Here is a 12,606-nt window from a genome sequence, read left to right as displayed (position 1 = left end):
CCTCAATTTCCTCAACTATAAATAAAGGATAGAGAAGTACTTCATAAAATGGTTATGAAGATTAAATGATATAATATACGCAAGAGCTCTAAAAATAGTGCTTGGCATTTGTTGGCACTCCATAAATATTAGCTAGCGTAATTTATTATGATTATTGTAACTCAGTATTAAATGCATCTTAAAAATGAAGAGCCTCTGGACTTTTTATAACCATTCATGCACTCAAGGAAAATTCTGAATGTCTACTGCATGCTTGGCATTATCTTAGACATGAGATATACCAGTGATTTTTCAAAATAACAGAAATAAGCCAGACATAGAGACAAATACTGCATAATCTCACTTATATGTGGAATCTAAAAAACTCATAGAAGCACAGAATAGACACCTAGTGGTGACCAGGTGCTGGAGAAGGAAGGGGGAGGAGCATTCGGGAGATGTTGGTTAAAAGATAACAAAATTTTAGTTAGACAGGAGAAATAAATTCAAGAGATTTATCATAAAACATGGAGACTATAGTTAATAACAATGTAGTATAGACTTGAAAATTGCTGAGAGTAGATTTTAAGTGTGCTCATCACAAAAAAAAGGATATGTATGTGGAGGTAATAGATATGCTAATAAGCTTGATTTAGCCATTCCACAACGTGTGTGTGTGTGTGTGTGTGTGTGTGTGTGTGTGTATCAAAACATCATGTTGTATACCATAAATATGTACAATTTTTATTTGCCAACTAAAATAAATAAATAAAAGATACGTGTAGCCCAAAAACATAAAAATCCAAATCTTATTATTTTGAGCATCATCTAAAGACTATTGAGTCTCAAATTCAAACCTTCAGTTTCTGTAGTGAAAATACATTAATGGCATCAATTGACACTGTCATGGAAACTTTAAAAGAAAATGAATCCCTTGACATAAGAGTAACATCTTCAACTAAAGCCATCAAAGTACAAAAAATAGGTTGTCTAGTTTTTCAGGCTTTGGTCTAGATGTTAGATAATTGTTTGAAAGGCTATAATGAACCTATCATCAATTATTTTCTTTCCAAAAGCAGTAGATAACTTCGAATATATTTACAAAGAAATTCAACTGGTTAATCAAATTCCACTGAACAACTCTGACTATATACATATATAAGGTCTGTGTGATCATAACGTGATACTGCATGAGCTTTTTGGTGGCTCTTTGTTTTCTTCAGAAAACTGATTAAACTGGCTCAGAAGAGCCCTGTGATTCAGTAAAGAGGGAGAGGTAGCAAGGCCTCATCTCTCATTCCATGCTACAATCGTGTTGAGCTGCCTTTATTTTGACAGGTCATGTTCTCTCATGCCTCTGAGTTTTTCCACATATTCTCTCATTTACCAGAAATCTTCTTTCCCCTCTTCTCTTGGCTCAGGTTAGACGTGACTTTCTTGGAGAAACATTCCCTGATCCTCCCCAGTGAATGTCTTTGTTTAACTGTGTTTATCTGCTGCTATGTACTCCTAGAGCATCGTGTGTGCTGTGTCATACACTACGCACTGTGTGTGCCCTCTCTGCTTATCTGCCTCCACATGAGAGTGTGAGTCATTTAAGAGGAAGATTGTTTCCACAGCACCTGAAACATAGCAGGAGGTTTTCAAATATATATCAAAAACTTGTTAATACTAAATTATGCAAAAAATAAATTTAAAATCCATATCATGATGAAATGGATTGTCTTTGGGTGGAATTTTAGTTAAAAGACATGAAGAAACAGAGAAAGTAAAGAAAGTCTCCTGCTACTCACATGAAGGCACAGTTGGAGACAAGGGTTGTAAATTCAGCTTGCCTGCATATTTCTAGTGATGTTTAAATAGTTTTATTCAGTGTCTTATTCACTGAAAGCAAACTAAATGCTGCAGGAAAAACAAAAGTATCCATCCAAAAATCTGGAGAATAGTAGTGGTTGATAAATATTTGTTGAATGAACAAACTCAAAAAGACTATTATAATATACAATTTGATTATTATTTTAATATTATAAATTTTAATTTAGAAATTTAACACCAATAAATTATAGCCCATGTTTTGTATCAGTGGTATTCAACTATAGCTACATATTACAATTATTAGAAAAATTTAAAAAATATTGTTGCTTGGGTCCCATCATAGACCAGTTAAATCAAAATCCATAGGGATCGGGCTCAGCTATAATAGGGACCAGGGTATTTTTTAAAGGTTCCTTAGGTGGGTTTATTGCGCAGCTCAATTTGAGATTCATTTTCCTGTATTAGGGAAAGTGTATAAATTGCAGGAAAATGATTTGCATTTAAAATATAACATAGAGACTACCCTACTATGACATCTTACTCAACTTTTTTTTTTTTTTTTTTTTTTTTGAGACGTTGTTTCACTCTTGTTGCCCAGGCTGGAGTGCAATGGCACGATCTCAGCTCACTGCAACCTCCACCTCCCAGGTTCAAGCGATTCTCCTGCCTCAGCCTCCTGAATAGCTGGGATTACAGGTGTGCACCACCACGCCTGGCTCATTTTTGTATTTGTAGTAGAGATGGGGCTTCACCATGTTGGCCAGGCTGGTCTCGAATTCTTGACCTCAGGTGATCCACCTACCTCAGCCTCCCAAAGTGCTGATATTACAGACGTGAGCTACCATGGCTGACCTTTATTCAACTTTTTGGGAATATTTAAAAATGTGAAAGGATGTCTACTATATTAGACTGTATTAGAAAGTCAATTTTTGCAGAAATGCTTTAGAGTATTTGTCCTTCGTAGTAAACATTTCAATAAGGAGATGATTCTCTGTTTGAAAATAATTGCTGGAGATACTTTTTAAATGATTAAGTTTCATTGCCTGGTAGTCTCAATTTCTATTTTCAGGTGCTGATAATGGGACTATATTTTCTTTGTACTTGTAAGAGTGGAAACAATGATTTACTTCAGTTTGGTCACTGAGTGCTATCAGAATTATCAGCAAATATATGTGGCAACAGAAAAAGTAATACACTGTGATCATATTGGTCATGGATATTTTTCTGTATAGATACCAAAAATGGCCTCTATATGCAATGTGGTAAATATAATATCATTTATACATGAGAAGGTATTTGACCTTTAGAAGGCCATCAGTAAATATTTGTTGAATAGATGGCAAATAAGTAGTCCTACATATGTATAATGTAACAAGAAATGAATACATATTTTCCTTTTAAACAAAATGTCCTTTGAAAACTTGATTATTTAAACATAAACGTGGTTTTATGCAACTACCTCTGAATAGTACATAGAGAACAAGGCTATAGTGAAATGATCATGGACATCTCTTTCTGCTACAGAATCCAAGATACCATGGTCAAGATTAGAAACTACTTAAAAGGTTAAAATGAGTAGGATACTAAGTATAAGTTTAATGGGATATAATTAAATCAGATAATATGGCAAAAGAAATAGTACATAATAGATGGAAGAGAGATTTAATAATGAATTTATATTGTTAATCACGATATGAAAAATGTAGAAAATAAAGTAGGAGTTCTTAACATTCTGCTTTACAAATAGTAGTCAATATCTGATTTGTTCTATGCAAAAGAAACTGTGTGTTTAACTGATCTTCACTTAGCCAACCCTCACTCAGCCAATCCTTCTGGTCAACAATTGCATTTATATCACATAATCACTAAGCCACCACGGCATACTGAGTGATCTTGGTTATGATGCCACCTTTTAATGCCCACATCCATAGCTTCCATCAATGGAGTTCAAGCTAAACTTGTTTTTGTTTCTAAACATACTTATACCAATCATACATATTAATATAACTTTAATAACTAAATTAAATATTATGTAAATACTGTTTTATTTTCTAGAAAAACTAGGGTAGATGTTTTTTAAAGTCCTAACAAAGGTGAGTCACTGAAAGTAATACCCAATTAGATGTAATCGAGACAATTATGACAGGTTGAAAAAACATGTCAAAAGTTTAAAAAGATTATGCACTAAGTATGTCTTTTTAAGAAAATACACAGCAGGGGCTCATGCCTGTAATCCTAGCATTTTGGGAGGCCAAGGCCGGTGGATCATTTGAGACCAGCCTGGACAACATGGCAAAACCCTGTCTCTACAAAACAATACAAAAATTAGCCAGGAGTGGCGGTACCTGCCCACCTACTACTCCCGAGTAGTCCCTGTTACTCTGGAAGCTGAGATGGGAGGATCACCTGAGCTGCAGTGAACCGTGATAGCACCACTACACTCCAGCCTGGGCAACAGCGTGAGATCCTGTCTCAAAAAAAAAAAAAGAAAGAAAAGGAAAGTACACAGAACATAAAAATATCATATAAATATACATATTATAGCATATATATATATAATATAATATGTATTGATATTCTTTGTGCAAGAATGGCAAGTTAATTTCTAATTGATGGACCTATATTTAAAGAAAAGGTCTTGGCTCTACCTCAAAAGGTGTCAAATGACTTTACAAGTATTTATTGTATTGCCATTTTTATGGCTCCTATTTTTTAAATTTTTAAAGTTTTATGGATACATAGTTGTACATACTTACGGGGTACAAGTGATATCTTGATACAAACATAAGTATAATGATCAAATCAGGGTAATTGGGATATCCATCACCTCAAACATTTATCATTTCTTTGAGTTGGGGACATTCCAAATCCACTTCTCTAGTTATGTTGAAATATACATTTTAGTTAACTATAGTTAGCCTGTTGTGCTGCCTAACACTAGATCTTACTCCTTCTATCTAACTGTATTTTTGTACCCATTAGACAACTCCTCTTTATCCCCTCCTCCCCTGATTTTCATGCTAACTGACTTATGGCATCAGGTAAGATTTAGGACTTAGAATATTCACATTTTCTGTAGTTTACTGAACAATTATTCCCTAATGTTCAAGTAATAATATAATATAATATTTTTATTTTACTAATTTATTCAGTAATTTATGGTCTGCATACCAATTATATGCAACATAAAACACAATCACTTTAAGATTATACAAATAATAGAAACAATTGATGATGGTTGATCAATTAGTGGAAGGATGAGTCATATGTCACAGTTCTTCCAAGCTGCATTAGTGGATTGGGCTTGTTGGCTTCTGTCACCAGAAATGTGTCTCTACCATTCTGATATCCATTCTGGCAAACATATAGTGATTGTAATCCCAGGAGAATGCTAAAATGTCTCATATTCCCTGCTGTATCTCACAAAGTAAAGTTGGAAAAGCAAAGGTTAAGGAAACAAACCACGATTCCAAAATGTCTCAGAAGTTTCTACAGAAGTGGTTTTTCCTTTACAAACTACTGCCTTATTCTGGTCTCTACACAATGACTTTATTCAAACTTTGGGGTAAAGAATTCAAAAGGAAGAATAGGAAAGGAAACTTTCTTTGATTAAAAGGACTACATGGTTGCTCATATGGCACATCATACAAATCCAATTCATGTTAAATTAATATGTCAGTTGTGCAGGTGTAACGCAACTGTTGCATTTAAGCGGTAATAACATTAACTTTTATTAATTTTACTTAACTATTAAGTTGTCTATTGTGCTATCATCAGTAGTTTCAAATTATTTTTAGTGACTGTAGATTTTTGAAAATGATATTGAATATCACACTCCCATAAAAATCAATAAAGAGCACTATTTAAGTGGTTTTTCTTTTTGTTGAAAATTAGGTGAAAACAGTTTCTTCACAAAATTCCTATTAAGCTGTTTTCAGCAAAACCAAAGTCAGTTATATCAGAGAGGTTAAGAACATGGGCTTTAAAACCCAACAACCTAAATTTGAAGTTTAGATCTTCCCTCAATGCCTTACATATTTTTTAACTTAAATATTACTGTTTTTAATATCATTAGCAATACATTATGTGGAAAAAATATTATGTGGGAAAAGAATGATTGAAAATCTCTTTCCAAAGAGAGGAAGTTTATTGTAAGAAGACTCCCAGAATAGATGAGAATGAGTCTATTCTTCCAATCCTTACCCCAAAATTCCATTTCACCAAACAATTAAGCTCACAATTATAAGAGAAACCAGTTCAAAGAGCAGCAGACAGTGAAGAGAGACCAGCATCGAAACATGTAACCACTAAAACTATCCATTTAGATAACAGAGATACTTGTTTAGTTCATGTGGACAATGATTTCTTAGTGTCCTAACTGAAAGCAGAAATGCTGTTATGTTTTCTATTTTTATTGGCTTTTCACCTAGAAACTTGAATTCTAAGTATAGCGACTTTTGATGGAGCAATGCTCAGCTACAGAATGTAGAGAATAATAGTTACCAGAAAAGAAAAAAAGCTCACAGAGGGTTCTAAAAGGAATTTTCATCCCGTCTTTTCCAGAGCTAGATGTGGTAGAGAGATGATCTTGTATCTGATTTCTGACAAGGACACTGAGAACTTATTTAGAGACAGCAATTACAGTATGTAGAGACAAACCAGAGAATGCTTATTTGCTCTTCTTTTTAAATAGAGATGTTTGTTTGAAGTCATTCACCTAAGTATTATCTATAAACCTGAGATCTCTTTGAAACCAGACATATAAGTTCCATAGTTTTGTTGAGTAAAATATGAATTTATTTTCTTACCAAGCCTGAGTCTCATTCTCTACTCTCATGACACTGAAGTTGCTGGTGGGGAGGAGTAATGTTTTCACCACTGATAATTCTTCAGCACTTAGCACAGAACTTAGCACATATTTTATGTCCAATAAATAATGAAGGAATAAATCAGTTAATGAAATGAATGGAAGCAAAGTAGGCACAAGATAGCAAGAGATACAAGCTTGCCATCTAGTGATAACTTGATAAAATAAACATACATTATTCCCAGAACAGGGAAAAGGTAAAAAGTTGAGAGAAAACATGACTTCTAATGGCAGAACAGGTGTGCTTGGCCAATCTTGACACTAAAGGCTTCACGTATTGTGATGTACACCTTGTTTTAAAGATATCAAATGAAGTGGCATATATGTGTAGGCCCTTAATGCGAAGATTTTCCTGGTATAAGAAATCATAAAATAAGAAAAAGCCATTAAATATGGTGACCTACAAGTATGGTGCTAGGCAGTGACAAGACCTGTTTTTCTCCTATGTAATTTATTAAAGCTATACTTTAAATCTTTAAAAATATTGTGGTGAACTGGCCAAAGGTTTTAAGATTCTGCTTCAGAAAACAAGCAGTGCTATTCTCTCCCATCTAAATTCAGTTTGTGTCCTTGCAGCTCATTAATAAATCACAGGCCACTCTGCTTAAAACTGCACGTTAAACCAACTGTATTCCATCACTTCAATGTATGTCAACAGGAACTTACTGTCAGCCTGAAGAACAAAATTCCTTTCTTTTTCCTCACATCTGTCAAAAAAACCAAGTGTTTCAAACTCTATATGCATTTTTAGTTTGGAGCATTTACTAGAATCTCCTTCAGAATTCTTTATTTGTTCATTTGTGGTTTTATTGTCTTTGAAGAGCTTCTCATGTCGTACTGTTCTTCTACTTTTCTACTTTAGGAAGATAAATTAAAGAGCCATTGTTTAATCCATGCTTAAAGTAGAAAGTTAGTGAATGAATAAATGCAAATATAATAGCCCTTCCACTTTCAGGTAGGAGCCCCCTCTCAGGAGGCCTCCTTTAAACTTTGCTCCCACTGAATGGTACAGGAGCATTAGGACTCAATATTATCATGGTCTTTACTTTTCTAGAGTTTCTCTAGCAAAGGCCAGTGATAACCACTGATTTGTCATGAAGAGTCAGCAGTTGTATTCAAAACAGAGAAAATAAAAAATATAAAAATATACTTTTTCACGATACAGGCACAATTTACCTAGTAAGCACGAGGAATTCTCTTTTTGAATTAAAAAATAATAATCAGAAATAAGATGCAAAGTAAGGATGAATTGCTCTCTCTGGGAGTCCATTTGATCCAGTCATGAGCACAGTATTGGGAGGGGCAGGGTCTTTCCAGAGGCTGGCCTGACCTCCTGGCTAAGATAAGTTTGCAGTGGAGTGTGTTACCGCTTTGCCAGCGGTAGGTGTCACACACAACTAAAGGAAAAAGGCAGAGGAGCCAGAAAATAAGAAGCCAGTCACAGAAAAAGGAATTAAATATTATAAAACTATATTCACACATTTTTATAGGGATAGGTGCTGAGTAAAGGAAGCTGAAGCCCTGTATTCCTTGTGTGAATTCATTTACTTCTGCACATGCCTATGTATGTGCTACAACAAAAAGAAGTTCAAAACCAAAAGCTCCAAACATCTTGTGAGTGAAAAAGTACTGTACGTGTATTTAGTTTGAAAACGAAGATAACAAGGCTGAAACTAATCAGTCACTCATACTCACTGTGGTGGTGGTGGTGACCTCCTCAGTCACAACCTTCAGGGTGTCGACCACGGAGATGTAGCCCAGACGCTTAGCAATCGCCAAGGCAGTGTTGCCATTCTGAAGAGAGAGTGAAAGAGAGAGAGTGAGAAATAAGAGAGAGGACTGCGATGTGAGCCAATGAGCTCACCCGCTGCTCTGCATGAGCCAGCATTTCCTTCCAAAACAAGGCACAGCTTAGGAAAATCACTAGTTTTTACCATTACGTCTAAATCTGTCTTTGTAACTTCTTCAGACTATAGCCCAGGTCACCATGGTAACACAACAAGCTTGCATCTGCTTGCTCTTTTTAATAAGAAGCACTTGACGCTTTAACCCTAAGGTTGTCAAATATCTTCTACAAATACTGTATTGCGCTTAAGAAAGTGCCTCATGACGTCTCCAAAACCTGTTAGCAAGTACCGGGTACACTTATCCCTCATCAGAAGTCAGGCCATCTGCTGCAGGTAAGATGTTACCATAGGGAACAAGGTAACATTTAGCTACAGCTGTGCAGAAGCTCACTGTGCAGCAAAGTAACACAAGCAAGCAATTCAGGCTGCATCCAACCCAGGCCACTCGGGATCCCAGTTCGTTTAATTGCACCGCTTAGTTTACATTTCAATGGCTCCACAACCCAATGAGCTTTGTTTAAGCCAGCAGCTCCCTTACTGTGCTCCCTTAAGAAGGCGAGGGGGGGTCAATTTGTGCTCACATCTGAGAGCCAGCTGTAAGCAGAGCACGTTCCAGCAGCCCAAGCGGAGGGCCCCCGTCTCCAGAGAGAGCCAAAGAGTCAGGCTGACTGCTTTCCCTCCCAGGGCAAGCACTTCTGGGGAAGTCACACTGACTTCTGGAAAGCCTGTCCAAAAATCTGGGGCTTTCCAGAGTCCAGGGGGCTTATTTAAAGAGGAGGAATCTGACCTCACTCAGCTCAGACAAGAAGCCACCAGGGCAAGAGAGGAAAAGAAGAAAGCGTGGTGAGGGGCAGTGGCGTCTGCCTTACCGCGGTGGTGGCGTTGGGCTTGGCCCCATGCTGGAGCAGGACGTTGATGATGTGCGTGTGACCCTGCTGCGCGGCCTGGTGCAAAGGCGTGTAGCCGTTCTGTGGAGGACAGTGGTGGCGGGCCCAGCACCCGATTTGCAGAGAGAGAGGAAAATTAGGTTAGCTTTCATTTAGAATAGTCTTATTTACAACAAAACCATCACGGATGCTTTATTTGGAGCCCAAGATTATCAGCAACCCATTTCTCAGCAGCAAACACTCCCTCACACCTTATGGTCTGCTAAGCAAAGAGAAGAGAACAGCTGATGAAACAAGATTAACAGATTCCAGATGATAACTATTATTACATTTTAACCAGTTAGCATTAAAAAGGAGGGCTCCCTTAAGAAGGTGAAGGGGGTGGGTGCAGTCGACTTCTGCTCACATCTGAGCTGAGAGGAGAGATTTAAAATAAGACAGAGCATTATCACTGTGATTTCTTCCCTGGGAAACAAGAGTTAAAATTGTTTTTAACTGAAGGCTGCAGAGGGTCACATAAACCACTGCTTGTTCATCATGACTCTCCTAATAATTAACCTTTGGCTTAGCTTTAGGGATTCTAAATCATTGAAAGTAAATCTAAATCTTATATTCCTTTCCAAGAACAGCTTTTCTCGCCATTTCAGACATGATGAAACTGAAAATAAGAAAGTTAAGTAATTTCTCCACAATCGGGCAAGGTTCAGATCCTGTGCAGTAGACCATGACAGCCAATGGCTACCAGACAATGGCTATTATTTATTAAAATCCACCTGCTTCACTTCTCATCAAATTTTATCTATATGTTTCAGACCCAGTTGTCCTGGGCTCTAAGTTCTGAGTGGCCCTTTCATACTCTAAGCTTTTAAGTGTACATACCCCTTTCATCCAATGTCACTGCTGCCCTGTGAGCAACATACATATTTGCTTGTTCTATCTACTATAGATGTGGGTGCTACATGATTTCTTCTATAAATTCACTGCACTCTGTCTGCCCATAGGAACATGCCCATATGTATCAGGGTTACCTAAGTGTCTCTAAGTGTGGCACATCCTCAGCTCTGTCATGTTGAAAGTCTTACGTCTCCTTATAAATCCCTACAATGGGATGACCCCAGGAAACCTGAAAATATAAGTCAATTACAGGGACTCCAAGAAGCCTTTGGCTATTACAGGGACACTGCGGTCAAATCAGATAATCCATGGACATTTGAGGAGAATACACTAAGCGATACTTCTTTTCATAAAAATTATTCCTTTTCATTGTGTTTACATCCATTAAATCCATTGAATTTAGTTCATCTTTTCAGTATCAGCCAAGTTAATTCATTCAACAAGCATTTACTAATCACACACTATGTGCTAAATAACTTAGCATGTAAATTAATAAAATATCACTATAATATATAAATAAACCTAAATTATCTATAAATATATGTAAATTAATAATGCCAAAGCAACATTCTTGCCCTCAATAGATCAGTGGACATTGTGGCCACAAAAATGTTCCCCAGCCCTGATTTCATCTAACCTTTACCTGAAATCCCCAGTGAGGATATTTGCCAGGGAAGTCTGGAGCAATTCAAAAGTGTTTACATAAACATTTGGTTGATTCTTAATCCACTGTCATAGGCCCATCTGGCTAGGAGCTCTGGACCCAGTGCTACCAATTATTTGCAGACCCTTAATCCTCTCTAAGCCCCAGGTTCCTCATTTGAAAAATGGAAATGGCCAAGATTTCAAGTTTGATGAAGGATCAGATAAGTTGTTCATGAATATGTTTTATTTTCTAGCTTTGAAAATTTTAGCAATCACTTTGGTGGTGTTGTTTTCATTTTGTTTGTTTGTTTGTTTTTCTAATTGAAGAGCTCCATAATCTTCACAGTGTCTTTAATAAATAAAATTTTTTTCATGTGCTGTTCTAAACCCTCTTCACAAATTAAACATATGATTAACCAGGTCTGGTTCATCCCAAGTTGCTGTAACAGGGTTTCATTCTAATTTTAAGCAACAAATAGTCTTATAAAACAAGTTAATTTTGCCAAATTTTTTACACCACATCATGAGAGTTTACAGAGTAAAGTTAATATATATGTTTACATTTTTAAAGCAATGAATCCATTTTTAGTAAGTACAGCTACACATAAGATATGAGGAAGAAAACCTAATTCCTTTCCCAAAGATGTCATTTTCATGTGAAAAAAAATCTGAAGAGTTTATTAAAAGACTGTCCTTTGAGGTTTGTATCTATTTCCCTGAAGATATATGGTTCCAAACGTAACAGTGCAAGCAACTTAGTTCCCTTAAAAAAAAAAAAAAAAAAAAACTGAAATGATAAAATGAGATTTTTCTTTCAATCAAATCTTCATTCAATGCAGGTCAAACTCCAGGGAGACCATTGATATTCTCTAGATAATATAGTGTTTGCCTTCTAAATATTATAACCATTTCAACAATGAAACATTTAAAAGTATGATAAGCATTTTCAAGCCCTGCCAACATCTCACTGTACTGTTGCATTTGCTCATTTCAAGAGAATACTTGGATTCCAACAAAAATGTCTTTCCTGGAGTGTTTATATGGGAGGTGGCTCATCAGAAAAGGCTTTAGGAGCTAATGCCTGAGAATTCATATTAGAGGCTTTAAATAAGTCTCAAAGTTCAATTTCATGAGAACTTAAGAACTGGTCAGAAACTAGGCAGCAAGCTATTCTTGCTAGAGTAAGATTATAAGTTTAAATGTTAATAGTATTATTTATAGTTTAAAAATAAGTTTATTTTAAATTAGCTATAAACATGCTTATGTATAGAAATGATTTTGTTTCTGCTTCTAAGAGAATATAAAGACTGACTTACAAAACTTCTGTATATTTTTAATTTATAGAATTTTGAATGATGGCTTTGAAAAGTCCTGAACGTGCTCACACTAATTTACTTGAGCCCATTCAAATAGCTGCAGTTAGAAATTTCTGGGCCAGGCTTGGTGGCTCACACTTGTAATCCCAGCACTTTGCTTGGCCAAGGTGGGAGAATTTCGCTTAAGCCCAGAAGTTCGAGACCAGCCTAGGCAACGTAGTGAAACCTCATCTCTACAAAAACTTTTAAAAATTAGCTGGGCATGGTATCATGCACCTATAGTCCTAGCCAGTCCTGAGGCAAGAGAATGACTTGAGCCCAGGTTCTAGACTGTAGTGAGCTCTGATCATGCCATT

The 12,606-nt window shown here is 36.2% G+C and overlaps 1 protein-coding gene across 41 annotated transcripts in view; it reads right to left on the bottom strand.

Moving 5' to 3' along the window:
* ANK2 (ankyrin 2) overlaps positions 1-12,606 on the bottom strand; it is a 683,465-nt gene that overhangs the window by 81,017 nt on the left and 589,842 nt on the right. For 39 of the 41 annotated variants that reach the window (XM_054554375.2, XM_063723590.1, XM_063723596.1 and 36 more), the window contains 2 exons: positions 9,378-9,476; positions 8,357-8,455 (listed from right to left, as the gene is read on the bottom strand). In XM_054554375.2, the coding sequence (XP_054410350.1) occupies positions 8,357-8,455; positions 9,378-9,476 (198 nt within the window). Of the gene's footprint in view, positions 1-8,356; positions 8,456-8,595; positions 9,229-9,377; positions 9,477-12,606 lie in introns of those variants that run through there. The other 2 variants (XM_024245765.3, XM_024245764.3) reach the window with 2 other exon arrangements.

Source organism: Pongo abelii, chromosome 3, assembly GCF_028885655.2.
Source record: "Pongo abelii isolate AG06213 chromosome 3, NHGRI_mPonAbe1-v2.0_pri, whole genome shotgun sequence".
NCBI lineage: Eukaryota > Metazoa > Chordata > Mammalia > Primates > Hominidae > Pongo > Pongo abelii.
This window is presented reverse-complemented; position numbering and strand designations above follow the sequence as displayed.